The 14,464-nt window shown below is 46.8% G+C and overlaps 1 protein-coding gene across 6 annotated transcripts in view; it reads right to left on the bottom strand.

Annotated features, from left to right (window-relative positions):
- FN1 (fibronectin 1) overlaps nt 1-14,464 on the bottom strand; it is a 51,918-nt gene that overhangs the window by 16,753 nt on the left and 20,701 nt on the right. For 4 of the 6 annotated variants that reach the window (XM_066189428.1, XM_066189426.1, XM_066189429.1 and 1 more), the window contains exons 18-28: nt 14,033-14,227; nt 12,434-12,706; nt 9,192-9,458; nt 7,558-7,652; nt 7,119-7,287; nt 6,762-6,848; nt 5,815-6,006; nt 3,230-3,502; nt 1,998-2,180; nt 619-708; nt 217-486 (exon numbers count right to left, since the gene is read on the bottom strand). In XM_066189428.1, coding sequence (XP_066045525.1) covers nt 217-486; nt 619-708; nt 1,998-2,180; nt 3,230-3,502; nt 5,815-6,006; nt 6,762-6,848; nt 7,119-7,287; nt 7,558-7,652; nt 9,192-9,458; nt 12,434-12,706; nt 14,033-14,227 — 2,094 coding nt within the window. The remainder of the gene's footprint in view (nt 1-216; nt 487-618; nt 709-1,997; nt 2,181-3,229; nt 3,503-5,814; nt 6,007-6,761; nt 6,849-7,118; nt 7,288-7,557; nt 7,653-9,191; nt 9,459-12,433; nt 12,707-14,032; nt 14,228-14,464) is intronic. The other 2 variants (XM_066189431.1, XM_066189432.1) reach the window with 1 other exon arrangement.

Here is a 14,464-nt window from a genome sequence, read left to right as displayed (position 1 = left end):
GGTCAAAAGCCACATGGCACTGGACTGGATTTAATGCAAACAGCTCTGCTGGCCCTAGAAACATCTGAAAGCAGCATGGGTCCTCCCACCTTTCTCTACATCAGGCCCACTCAGCACACGGGCATTTCCTCATGAGCAAAGCTGGCAGGGGAGCTGTGGTTTAACAGGTGCTGCCTTGCTGGAGGACACCAAAGCCAGCATTCCCTCCAGGCTCACCTGTTGTCTGCTGGCCAACCAAGGGCAGGCTCTCCTCCCTGCCGTTGACGGCGATGATGCTGACCACGTACTCGGTGCCTGGCAGCAGGCTGGTGAGGGTGATGGAGTTCCTGGAGGGGGGCACACGCTCCTCTTTGGGCCGGCCCCCGCCCTGCTCCGGCTGGTAGCGGATCCTGTAGCCCGTGATGGTGGCGCGAGGAGCGATCCAGTGCACGGTGAAGGAGTTGGCCGTGATATCCGAGAAGTCCAGGCCGGTAGGGGAATCGAGACCTGGGGGTTTCAAGAGACACAAGGCTGAGTTCAACCAAACTGCTTGGCATCGTCACAGGGGGAAAAAAAACTAATCAAGTCCTGTTAATGAATTCTTAAAGGATGGCATTAACCACATGTGCATCCAAGTACCTGTTTTCTGGACTCCGTACAGAGGCGCACTCTCATGCTGCTCAGAAACGCTGTAGACTCTCACCAGATATTCAGTGCCAGGGAGCAGGTCTGTGGAGTGGAAGAATAGCAATTTGGACATGTTTCTTTGCTAACATCAAGAAGCTAATCAACCTGCACAATTTTAACTGCACGTCTTAGGAGACAATCGGGTTTTGCTTGATGGAAGATCTGAGCCTCCAGGACAATCGAAAGTTTAAAACAGTTATTTTTTGTGGCATTATGGTTCCTTGCAGTGCTCCACCCTGAAGGAGCATGACATCCTGTATCATTGCTTCATTAGTTTGTGGAGATTGACTAGAAGCAATTACCTTTTTACAGGGCCCCTTCCAGTTATCTACTAGTTCAGTTATATACCAGGCCAAAGCTTTAGCTGATATAATTGAAATAGGGCCAAGGATTTCCAACACAGCTGCTCTAACTCAGACAAGCTCTAGATTTAGTTTTTTATTCTGAAAACAGGTCTTGTCTCTCACTTAACCAACCAGATTCTCGGATAGAGAAGAAAATCCCAACTCTAAGTACAATGCAGCTTTTGCCCCAAAAATTAATGTCAGCTTTTAGAAAATGCCCACATTTTGCTGCCGTGTCCTGTAAGGTTCCAAAACAGGCTATGTTTTCCGGTCTGAGCACACAAAAATCAAAGGAGCAGTGACCTTTTGCATATTCTGATGCTGTCCCTGAACCCCTGCACTGCAAGTCCTTGACACTATTGGCAAACCAGGTGATCAACACGTCTTTCCTGTTAATACCTAACCAGGCTGCAAATCAATGGAGTTGCCTCACAGCCTGATTCATCACTGTCCTTGGATTGATAGGGAAAAACTTGCCTGTGGTTTGGCTTAAACTTGGGTAAAGCTAGAGGCCAAGCCCCATTTGGTGCGAGTTTGTATGAGGCTACTTGCAACATGACTTTAGATCAGCTGAGAATTTGGCCAGCCACACTTAAACAGGTTTTCTTTTGCCTCATCTTGTGTCATGTGGACCTTCTCACCCTCTACAACTACTTGAAAGGAGGCTGTAGCAAGGTGGGGGTCAGTCTCTTCTCCCAGGTAACAAGTGATGTGACAAGAAAAGACCTCAAGCTGCACTAGGGGAGGTTGAGGTTGGATATCAGGAAAAATTTCTTCACTGAAAGGTTGGTCAGGTGTGGAGTCACCATCCCTGGTAGTGTTCAGGGGGTGTGTGTGGTGGCACCTGGGGATAAGGCTTGGTGGTGAGCACGGTGGTGCTGGGTCGATGGTTCTATTCAGTGACCTTGGAGGTCTTTTCTCTTAGCAACCTCATGATTTTATGATGAGGGACTTCTTATGCTTGACCTCTGCAGGTAAGCCACTTACTTGTTAAGATGACCATGTTGTCTGAGGGTGAGACTGTCACCTCTGCAACATCCTCCTCCTTCTTGGCGGGGGAGTAGCGCACCAGGAAGCCGCTCAGCACGATGGAGGTCGGGGCAGTCCAGGTCACCCTCATGGTGTCAGGCCCCACATTAGTGAAGCGCAGGTCAGTGGGAGGAGGCACAGCTACACAGCAAAGAACAAACCCACCTCAGTTCTCAGATTGATATTGATCAAGGTGTCTGCTCAGGGAATCAATCACCAGAGAAAATGTCTCATGCACAACGGACTACGGCATCAGACTCATGCAAACAGACTTCTAAACTACACTTGGTTCTACTACTGTTAAGAGAAAAATGTATCTGCACTACTGTCAGGCTGCTTTAACCTCTTGGCTACTCCTGATATGTTAAATGCACCCCTCGGGGCTAATTTAAAAACAAGGTAGCAAGTTTCAGTAACGTGCTTCTAGCAGCTGGATTTTGTATTACAGATGTGGTGCCAAGAGAGGTTTAAAGTTGCCATACAGCAGCTTACAGATGGAAAAGTAATCTCGTCTAGAATCCGTACATGCACACAACAGGAGAGGAGAGGGCATATCACTAATTTCCTATGATTCTACTTCTACTCGTGTCGAAGGATTTACAGCCTCAGGACTTTCAAACACAACAGGATTTCATGCAAGAACCAGTTTCCAGCTCGCCCTCAGCTCATGCACTATAGAGACCCTTGACGGTGTGGCATGGCTGTCACTGGCATGTACACAGGGAGTGGTGTCCATCTGCATCCTTTGGGGCATTGTGGAAAGAGTGGGGCCACCACGGAAATGGGCTGCTGGAAGCTCAAACAGCTGTCAAGGCTGGGGGGCGTCTGCTGATCTGCTCTGCCCTTCAGCACTCCTGTTTTGAGGAATCACAGTTTTAAAGTCTGGCGAACACACGGCTCATGTTTCGGGCTCTCGATTCCAACTGGAGCCTGGAAATCTGAATAGCAGAAGGTGAATGAGCCTGGCAAGTCTGCAGTCATTCATGGTATTAAAATGCCTCCAATTCAAAAACAAGGAGCACCACATCCATTCCCAGCTGCCATCTGGGGAAAGGAGCAAGTTGGGTCTGTCTGGCTTCCCCGCAGCGAGCAGCTCCATTTCTCTTTGGACAAAGCCCCAGCATCCCAACAGCCAGTGACCGCCAGTGACACCGCCCACGTCACAAAACACAGAAGTTTTCAAAATTCACCCGTTTGCTGTGTCAGAGTGGTAGGGGCGCTCTCTCCGCCATTAATGAGTGTGATTACACTGATGTCGTAATCAATGCCCGGCTCCAAGCCTGTCACTGTGTAGTATCCTACTGAGGAGTCCACAAAATCTTCAAAAATAGGGACACTCTCTCCTGCCGCAACTACAGTGATGCGGTACCCAATAATGGTGGAGGCATTTAACGGGGTCCACCTCAGGCCGATGCTCGAGTCAGTTATGTCAACAAAGCTTAGGTCAGTGAGCTGGGGCACCTCTAATGAGTTAAAGAGCAAGTGGGAGAGGCAGAGACACATGGAGGCAAAAGAAAGACAAGGGAGAAAAAAGCAGTGTTCATCACTATTAACATCGACAGAACTTGGGAAGCAATTGCGGTGATATGCACAGTTTCTCCTGGGGTTTGGGGTAAAAGGAAGGATTTTGAGGGGGTGTTTCTCGTTGTGTTTTTGCTTTTGCTGTTTGCAGTTCGTTTTCTTATGTTTACCCTTCAATGCAGTCTCCAGCTGCTTTCCTGAGCGGACAGAAGCTGAAACCCCAATCCCCTCAGAAGCTGAAACCCCGATCCTCTTTAGACACGTAATCTTCAAAGAGCCCTACAAGAGGCACTTAACTTGCAGCAAGTTTACTTTGAGCAATGATAAGCCACAAAGACCCATCGTGTTCTGACAAAAACAGAAGCAGAGAAAACACAGCCCTTTCTTCTTTCTACAGGTAAACTACAAGAGAGCAAAAGTTTTCTGAAGTTTAAATAAAACAACAGCTCTGTTGATCGACCCTCTAAAATCCTTGTTAAATGGTGAATCTAACTTTTATCACTGGGATCACATAAATATCAGCTCATTTCAAGGGGCTGCCCTTCAAATTTGAAGGTGAGAACCTTCACAGAGTTCCAGAGGAGATCATCCACTGTCCGAACTATTTACACTGCGCTTGGAAAAAAGCCTCAAATCCCTGCAATGGCTTGAGGATCTGGCCCAGAATTCCTCAAGTTCTACTTACCAACTGACTGCTGCAATATATGTGCTAAAAACAGATTATATGGAACAGTAAGTAATAGAACACTTCCTTGGAAACAGGGTAAATGGTTAAAAAATGACCTCTAGATGGTATTAATTCTGCCAGTGACAACATCCCCGAATCCAGAGGTTATGCCCAGCACACGATGTGGCCAAGAGCCTGACGTACGTGGCTAAAATTGTTCAAAATCTCAAGTTTTAGCCACTGAATGAGAATGCTCTTTAATGACCTTTTAGATGCTGCCTAAATTTCTGTAGGGAAAATAAGCACAGCTGTGACTGTTCTCCCTGTTGGTATTATTCCATTAGCAAAGGCGCTCATTTCCTGCATGTTAGGATCAGCAGAACTGGGCAGGGAATGGGGAATTTTAGATGCATCTTTAATTGATAATGGCCAAAGCTTCAGTTGCTCAAGTCAATAAACTGGTATTGATTTAAGCCACAAGATTTGGCTGTGTAACTTTATCAGGGTGATCCTGAAATCAGTGGGAACTAATGGATGCTCTTCCTCACTCAGGATCAGACATCGGTGAGTCAAAGACGCAGGACTCTGTATCCATTCTGTTCATCACAAGTTAGTTTGGAAAGAAATTATGGGACAGAAATATTGCTTTAATAATAGTGGTTATGTTCTATTTTGATGTCCCTCTTGGAAAACACTTATTTTACAGAACAGGTGCAAAAAAAAAAGCAAGCCAATTTTCTGTAAAATAATTGTTTATCCACATGGAATGCATGTACCATATCACCTTTAAAGAGCTGTAAAAGCCAGACACATACATTCTTAGCTTTCCCCCATCAGAAGATGGTGAAGGGCTAAAGCTATTACTGCATAACTACGCAACATCTCAGTATTAGTTCACCCCAGGGAACACACAGCACTTCAGTGAAGCACAGAGATTTTAAAGCAGTGTTACAAGAGCAAGCAAACACAGTAGCTGGCATCATCTCAGAGCAGAAACGACAACAAACAAAGCCCTCACAAAGGAAAATTAAATGCAACCATTCGGGGAAATGCATATTAATTTTGCTACTGTGGCTACAAAGGCAGTTTCTGCAGTGCCCACAGGTGCCACGTGGGTGGTACACACCACTCTGTGTCTCAAGTGCTACAGTGATGGACCTTTCCATCTTGGTTTTCCTCTCCATCGGGATCAAGTGATCTTCTGCCACTACTGCTGCCAGAATTTCTCCTGTGCTTGCTTCCCACTCGTACCTCTGTTCACCTACTTCCAGTTCCCACCAGCTGTGCTCCAGATGCTGGGGCACTTCAGGGCTAAGTTAAATCCCTGCTGCAGCCCAGCTCAGTGTACTGATACAGCAGATCCATGTGCTGACCTGGGACACACAACACAGGCTGCCCATGCAGAGAAGTACACAGGTATGAGAAGCTCTGCCACATGCTGGAATGCGGCTATTTTGCTTCTTGAGAATAAATGTGCAGTCCAAGCCCTCTATCATGAGACTAATACCAGTTCTGCAATGCAGAGCTCTCGGTGAGCTCAGCTATGTGAGCCTGGGCAGCTGAAATTGCTGCTCATCCTTTCGTTACCTGGTGTGATGGTTTCTGAGATGGGGACACTCTCCTGGTCGTCCTTGACAGAGTAGACACTGACATTGTACTCCACGCCAGGGCTGAGGTTCTCAAAGGTGCAGGTGGTCTGATCTGCGCCCACCACCTCCTCCAGGGTAGAGCCCTGCTGCCCATCGGTGGGAGCAGTGGTCACGCGGTACCCGCTGATGCCTGAAATACAGAGGCCAGTGTCAGGAGTCTCCTGCTGGATCCACTTACATCAGTCCTCAAGCTGAAGCAAACACATGACATTTTACAAGAGATTTTGCCACCCTGAGCCAAGCAGGAAAGAAGTTGCTTCGTCAAGCAGCCCAAAATGAGCTTCCCGGGAGCTGCCCACGAGCCACCCTCATGGCACTTCCGTTCCCTCTGAGACCTCATCAAAACTGAGGATCTCAGAACTTCTCTCAGGACTCTGTCAGGAAAAGATTCAGCTACCAACAGAGGTTTTCAGAAACTTTCAATCCACCTTTTAGGGGAGTCAATTGTGCAGCTTCCATCAGCTACGGTGGGAGAAGAGTTCATCCTGAACACTGTCAGAACTTCTACACTCACTTTCCATAATAGCACAAACTCACTTGTCACTTCCAGAAATTTCTGTGGTCCATTCTGCTTTCCTTCCCTCAGACTATTTTTCAACCACTGGAGATACCTGAAGAAACCCTTTAAGTCCTTAAAACAGCTGAAATACTCTAGCACATTCACTCTCCAAAACAGCATTTTACACAGAATCTAAACTATTGAGAGTCCTACAGCAAGTTGTAGTTAACGGTGAATTATATCCTTAAATGTATCTAGAAACACATACATTTTTCTTCAAATTAATCAACAGCAAATTTCCCACCAAACTGCAAGGCAGCAGAGAAGAAGTGTTGGCATTCTGCTACAAGAGGAGGTTTGAGCACAGAGTGAGTTCACATGGTTACCTGGAGATGTGCTTCTCTCCCAAGAGACTATCAGGATGCCAGTGTCAGGATTGGACTGCAGGCGCAGGCTGGTTGGTGGAGCCAGTGCTGCAAGTGTTCAGAAAAATGGGTCACTGATGGCACTGAGAATCATGCTGGCTCCCTCAGCACCCCTCTCCCCACAACACCCTCAACCTTTGGAATTAGCCAAAAAAACTCCCCCGAAGCTGTGACCCTGCATTGCATGAGACAGTGCTACCATCACCTGTGCATCCCAAAGAAAAGCCAGACCACGACAGGGAGGGAAGACCAGAACCGCCTCCCAGAAGGCAGAGGGGAGGGGAAGAAGGCATGATGGTGGAAAAGCAGGTGCCATACGTGTGGTGACTCTCCTGACGATGGGGGTCTCTCTCTCCTGGCCATCCATCAGCACTGTGAGGCTGTAGGTGTACTCCACACCGGGGGTCAGCCCGGAGATGACGATGCTGCCTGAGTCCGAGATCACCTCCCGAGGAGCCTCTCCGCCCTGGCTTGGGCGCACTCCCAGCTGCAGGAAAAAGGTTTGCTGCTCAGTCACAAGCCACCAGCACCCTGACTGATCATCCAACAGCAGCACTAGGGGCCCTTACGCTGAGATCCTGACGTCCTCAAGCCCCAGGACTGCACTGACCTCTGTCACCTAAACCTGCTCCCTGTAAGCAACAGGCGCTTTACACCTCTACCTTTGTGCTGCCATCTTCACCACACAGGAAATGGCTTTAATCTGCCCTCCCCACCACAGTGAAGCAAGAGGAAAAACCAACATGGCTCCTCCTACCTTGAAACCAATCCTTGGGGCAGGTGTCCAGGTGATGACAATAGAGGTCTCAGTCACCTCTGTGTTGAAAGGAGGAACAGAGCCAGCAGGCTGATCTGTGGAGTGAATTGACCAGAGTTGAAGTCTACCTGCTGTGATGGCTCCAAGCAGTTTGAAAACCTGACCTACAGCAGCACAAATAGCCAGAGGTATGAAGTGAGTGCTGAACTAGATCACTTCTGAAAATCCAGTGATTTGGAAAGGATCTGACACATGCTTTTTGTCTGCTGCTGGGCTTGACAGACACAGTACGCAAGTAATCTAATCGTAGCCAGAGCTTTTGTTCCTGAGGAAAACAAAAATAACTCAAGTGGATGCATCATCCTCTATGCATCCAGCCCCAAGAATTTGGGGAATCCTGTTTTTTGGCATGGTATTTTAAGTGTTCCTCAAAACTCAGCTGGTTTTTTTTGATTCACCCACCATACGCCTTCCACTCAGCAGAACACCACACCCGTCTGTCATCCAGCTGTCCCAGCAAGGACCATCTCATCCCTCACCAACATCTTGTGAAGTCAGCAGAAAGGAGCCAACATCAGTCTGAGGCATCTGTGGTCTCACTGAAGCACCACACAGAAGCCATGTGCATGCCAACTTTGGCACGCCAGAATCAGCCTAAATAACAACACTGAGTTTCATCTGAAATGGCCTTGTTAGCAATGTTATTAATGAAGAGGCTTGGTTAATCAAATCTATAGCCTCAAACTGGACTGGTTTCATTCAGACAAGCCAGAATTTGAAGGCAATATTAAATCTGAGTTACCAAATCATATTCTAATTGAGGAATATTTATAGATAAGACTGTCAGCAAAAAGCACCTTGCCAATGTCAACAGTGTTACTCAAATTGAAAGTTTGAGCCCATATTTTAGTTTCACATTGTTCTAAAAGAAACCACATTCCCTTTTGAAAAGAGGATGTGGTTCTGGGCTTGGGTGGCTTTGAGTTTTGCTAGTTTATATGGTGGCATCACCATTATTTAAACAGTGAATCTATTTGTTCCTTTTAGTAGTATGTGAGGGCTGTTACAGAACTCCCTTCCCTTCCAAAATCTGCTTACTGTTTCTTCCAAACTAGTGCTGCAAATACAGATGACTGAAATGCAAAAACATAAAACAAAATAAAAAGATGGAATACAATGTTTGTGTCACTTTAGGTAACTGCAGTTGAGCTGCCTTAGATGGTACGGCTGGGCTGGAGAAATAACTGCTTTCAGCTTTAGGTAAGTACCAGACTAATTATTCCTTGCCCATTTTAAGGGACTTGTATGCTTTCCTTGATTTGTCATGCCAAAACCAAGCAATTAGGAAGATCAAGTAAAATTAAATTTCTCTGACATCCAGTTAAGCAAAAAGTGAGGTAAGTTTCCCCTCTTGCTTTTAACAATCAGGAAAGCTGAAATGCATTTTCCTGAAAGATTTTTGATGCAAATAACTCTTTTTCCTGCCAACAAGTTCAGAAAGAACAACAAGAAGCATTTCACAAGCTGTTCTGCCGGAATGCTACTCCTGTAAATCAACTCACAGTAGGCACTTTCAGCACAAGTTCTGAAGAAGGGCCGGGGTACAAAGGAAGAGGAGTGTGTGTCTCACTCACAAGTGGTGAAGACCCCGGTCTCTCTGTTGCTCTGCAGGTCACCTTTAACCGCCACGAGGTACACGGTGTACTCGGTGCCAGGCTGCAGGTTCCTGAGCAGGTACTTGGTGGCAGAGGGCCCCACGTTGTAGGTGCGGGGCTGCCCTCCCCTGGTGGGCCCTGCTGTCAGCTTGTAGCCCGTGATGATGGCGCGGGGCCGCGTCCACAGCACCAGCACCGAGTGCTCCGTGGTGTTGAGGAACCGCAGGTTGGTGGGGGCATCGAGCTCTGGGGAGGCAAAGCACAACACCCGTCAGCTCAATCTCCACTTCACCCCCACTTCCAAACCACTGGGCGTGCACCGGGCCTATATTTCTGATGTATTGTGTGAGGGCAACGGCAGGGGAGAGAGAAGGTGGGACCATGAGAGAGCTGGGAAGTTATTCCACTTCTACATCCCCGCCTCAGTGCCATCCTTTAACGCATTGAGATGGGCAGACCCTGAGCACTCTGAGCTGCACTGATTTGGGTCGCTGCCATCTCTGCATCCCATGGGGAAGGCAGCCTAAAGGTTGAGACAAGACAGATGACCCCAACACACTCAGGAATTACAACAGTTTCTCATGAGCACTGAGTATTTTTCAAAAACCAGCTCAGTTTAGACTTGTCAGCATAAGCACGGAAACCTAATTTTAGCCCTTTTCCATGAAAAAGATTTATTCTTTCAAATCCTTGCCCAGTCCTCTCAAAATCCCTTCCCAAAATAAACCACCCCCTACTTAGTCATTTGAATGTCAAAATAAGTAATAGTCAGCGACTTTCTGAAGAAAAGCAGTTCCTAGATCTTCTTAAAAACATTCACACCATGGAACGGACCATACAACAATTCCAAGCATGCTCAGCTCTCCCCTGGGACTCAGGGAACAACAGCTCTTACCAGGCTTCCTCCCCTTTTTATCAGCGCCCCTGGGAAGCTGCTGAAGCTGATAACCCAGATAACTACACAAACAAGAGGCTGAAGCAGCACAGCTCCTTCACTGGAGCCACAGTGACTGGTGGAGATGTCACGGCCTTTGGCTGAGGCAAGGTGAGGCTCTGGAGGGGAATTTGCCCCCACAGCAGGCAGGGGAGCACTGGCTGCAGCAAGGAGTCCACAAGGTAAGTCTCCCCACCTTTTCTAGGTTCTAGCCACACATGGAAATTAAGAGCAGTGAGGCTTCATCAATGATTTTTGCTGGCAAATGCTTTTTTCTCCTTCTGGAGAAGCAGTGTTTTGGTGAAAAAAAAAAAGCTTTAATCACTCTCCCAGTGATTCAGCAGAAAGATGCTTTTCTCCTTTTTGTTTTCTATCCAATGGTTTTCTCCATTTTTGAGGAGGAAGGAAAAAGGAAGCGAAGTCTTCCTTCTTCCACCACTGGAAAAAACTGGGGAGAACTCAAAAAGAAAAAGGATGAGTGTGGCCCTGCTTAGGCCCATCTCCAACCCAAAGGCTGAAAGACAACTTTATCCCTAGCTAGTACTTAGATCTGGGCTAAGTCTCATCTGACAAAGATTGTATCTTCCTAAAATGTGTAGCCTAAAGTCAATTCCTTTCTGCACAATTTAATTTGCCAGCTCTATTAGGCTTTTATCACTTCCTCTCCCCATACCAGAGAAAAAAAGGGGAAGATTAAAAAGCCACACACACACACACACTCGGAGTTTATTTGCAGACTGCTTTTTAACGGAAGGCCAAAAAGAGAATCACATTTACACCGTGGGAAGAGACTGTTGCTGCAGGGTTTTCCTTGGGAACCCTGAATGATTTCTGTTTCCCAGGACTTTCGATTACAGGATGCAATTTATGTGAATAGTTTCTGCAATGTGGTTTAGGCGAAGCAGTTAGGCGGATGATCACAGCCTATGGAAAACGATTCCAGACATTTGTGACTGGCACTGCGCTGTCTGAATTAAATGTCTATGCTCCAATGTACACCTCTGCGCGGAGTTTCAGAGGAACCCTACACCTAGCCCAGGCTCCTCAAAACAACCACAAAAAACGACAGATCTAGCTGGGAACTGAGCCCTTCTTGTTCTAAAGCCTTCCCAGAGAGTACAGATTCCAAAGTCGCATCCTTGCTTTTGAAAGCCTCGCTTGAAAGAGGAGGGAGGGTGCTCACACCATCTGTGCGGTGCTCAAATTAGACACCTATGGCAAAGGATGGACATAAGGATCCCATTCTCCCTGCAGTCAAGGGATGGTCACTATTCACAGCTCATAACTTTATGGATGGAAGTAAGGATATTTCTCAAACAGCACGGCTATATTCACAGATTATCCCATTTCCTTTCCTTCCCTCTCATATTACTAAGAGCTGGGCTGGCTTCTCAGAAGTTGCTCTTTTTACTGAAAAGTATCAGAAGAGCGGCAGATGCACATGGCTGAATTTTGTCCCTTTGAATAAAGTCACCCAGCCAAAGAACGCCACAAACACCCACTCACCCTTCTATTGCCCAATAAACAGGATCTGATCAAACAAACCATGTCCCATGTTCTGTGTGATCCGCTCCTCTTGGATCAAAAATGCAGATAACCACCAAAACCCAGATAAAACTCCTACTCTTTCATCTGAAAACTACATCTTGCCCAGCCACTGCTCCTCCCTCTTCTCTGCACTGCTGCAAAGCAAAAAACAGTGCCTGACAAAGTGCATTTTTCCTCACACTGGTGAGGTGTTGCACTGCCACTAAATCATTAGCAATCAGGTTCTGAGGGATGCTGCATGATCCTTCCTTGCATGTGCAGGCACAACTCTTGCTGCTGCCAGGGAAGCCAGATAGGTATGGAGCTGTCAGAAGGGAGATGGAGATTTTCTGAGGAATCTCAGCAAGGCTTCTAAGTCGTACTGAAATCTGCCCTAAGGTACAAGCAAAACGCCCCCCCTCCTAAAATTATAAGAATCACAAGCTGTGATCTGTGCTGTGAAAGAACTGCAGGGTCCATCAATTCTCAGTCAGTAATAAAAAAGTTGAATTCCAGCCATACGAAATTGTTTTAAAGCACCATGAGATTTAAACTTCCATTGGAAAGCCCCGGAGGAGGATAAATCTGCTGAAGAGATCATTGTTAGAATGAATGAATTCCCAGCCCTGTCATCCTACTGATGGGATACCTCCTGGGCTGGAACTGTTGCACTTCAAGTGCTCTGTTTATACACTTCTCCAAGCGACAGAGAAACACAGGCTTCAAAAGGCTGAAAAAAGCAGAGAGGAAAGAGACTTACTGGTGGTTTGCTCTCCAGTCAAAGGTTTGCTCTCCCTGCCCTGGTTTACAGCAAAGATCTTGAAGAGATAGGTTGTTCCTGGGATCAGGTCAATGACTTCGGCAAAAGAGCTCCTGGTGATGGGCAGTCTCTGGCCGTGCTGGCCAGGACGGTTGACAGGGATCACCTCCACCCGATAGCCGGACACCTGGCTCTGGGGTGGGGTCCACATGATGGTGATCTTGATGTCAGAAACCTCCACAAACTGCAGATCTCTGGGGGAAGGCACTTCATCTGAAAGCACAGGGGTACAACAGCTGTCAGAGGGAGTCCTGAGCAGGAGGAGAAGTTACAGGCTTCCAGGGAAGAAAGAAAAAAAAAATGACTTTTGCTTGAACAATGGCTAGCCCGAGAATATTTACCAAATTAAAAAGGCAGGGTAACCTCACTGTAAACATGCCTACGCACATTCCCAGACAATATTCAAGCAGATTACAATTCCAAACATCACTATCTACTTTAAAGTATACTATGTCTTCAGAAGGTATCTTGCTGTGACAGAAAGAGAACTGAAAGACCAGATGTAATATGCTACAGAGCTTCAAGTATATGCAGAACCAAAGCCTGAGGGGAGAAAAAGTCCTCCAGGGGCTGGAAACAAAATCTTCTAAAATTAAAAGAGAGGGTTTTCAAAACCCACAGCATGTCCTGAATGTCTGTGATTAACTTGAAATCTACCTTGTATAATTAAACAAGCACAGGGGCTGATCTGGCCTTACTGTACTCAAATGCAAAATGCAGTTTCCTCAGTGCTGGGCCACAGTACTGCACCCTTGAATTCCTGTGTTCAAACTAAGTTTCTTGAGACTAGGACTAATACTGCCCTAAGGTTAACCAGCGCACATTTTTGGAAGATGCAGAAGCCAAACCATAAAATCATTGAGCTGAGTTCATTCCTGGTAAATTCCCATTTGCAAACACGTGCTTGCAACTTGCAGGACCATGAAATTCCACTGCTTACCACATCAAATCCTAATTCTTTCACTATCCCTTCTTTTGGTTTGGTTATTTAGACCAACTGGATACTTAAAGAACCCCGGAACCAGAAGTTTTCTAAATACTGAGTGCCTCGAGTTTAGACCCTATGGTGTCGTTTAGGCACATCAGTCAATGCTGAGCAATCTCCTGACCCCACTGACTGCAAAGGAAAAAAATGAGTAGGACTGGAAGGGAGAGGAAAAAGTCAGGTGAACAATCTGAACGTGTGTAGTGGTGTCTGAGCACATAACCCTGAACATCTGCGAGCCAAGTGCTGGGGCAAAATGATACACCAGGCACTACAGAGGATTTCTCAGCAGAATCCCCCTAAGATAACTTGGGAAATCGATCTCTCTTCTGCAGACAATGCAAGACCTGCCCACAGTCCAAACCCTAGGAATTGTAACTCTCTTAATGCAGAGTGGGGTCTTGATTGTGTCAACAAGTATGATTTTACTACAGAACTTCAATACCAGTGAAACTTACAACTCAAACCCACAAAACCGTAATTGAGTTCATTTAAGCACCCACTTAGCTAGCAAGAGAAATCTCAGTGACTGAAAGCCAGAAGATGAGCGTTACCTGTGCGCGGGACCCCAGTGGTTTCCTGCTGGATGAAGACAGGAGTGCTCTCCTGGTTTTCTTCCACTGAGTAGATGCTGATGTTGTACCGAACCCCTGGCATCAGGTCACTGAGTGTCACAGAGGTGGCAGTGTCAGGCAGGTTGAGCTCCGTGCTGCTGCCTTCCACAGAGGGCACGTAGACAATCCTGTAGCCTGAAGCAAGAGAAATATGTAATCCTCAGCACAAACAGTAGGCACAAAGAATGCTAGAAATGAGGGCTGAACTGATCTCCCTACTGAGCTTTGATAAAAACAGGCCTGAACTTCAGCAGGACCTGTGGCCTGCCTGTGCTCACGTCCCATCTACAGACCACACACTCACACCACCTTCCAAAGCACAATCTGACCTGGGTTAGAACGACGTCTGACATGTGGATCTAGGCCTGTACT

The sequence above is a fragment of the Chamaea fasciata genome, unplaced genomic scaffold (assembly GCF_029207755.1).
Source record: "Chamaea fasciata isolate MVZ Bird 193981 ecotype frontalis unplaced genomic scaffold, bChaFas1.0.hap1 SCAF_8, whole genome shotgun sequence".
Taxonomy (NCBI): domain Eukaryota; kingdom Metazoa; phylum Chordata; class Aves; order Passeriformes; family Sylviidae; genus Chamaea; species Chamaea fasciata.
This window is presented reverse-complemented; position numbering and strand designations above follow the sequence as displayed.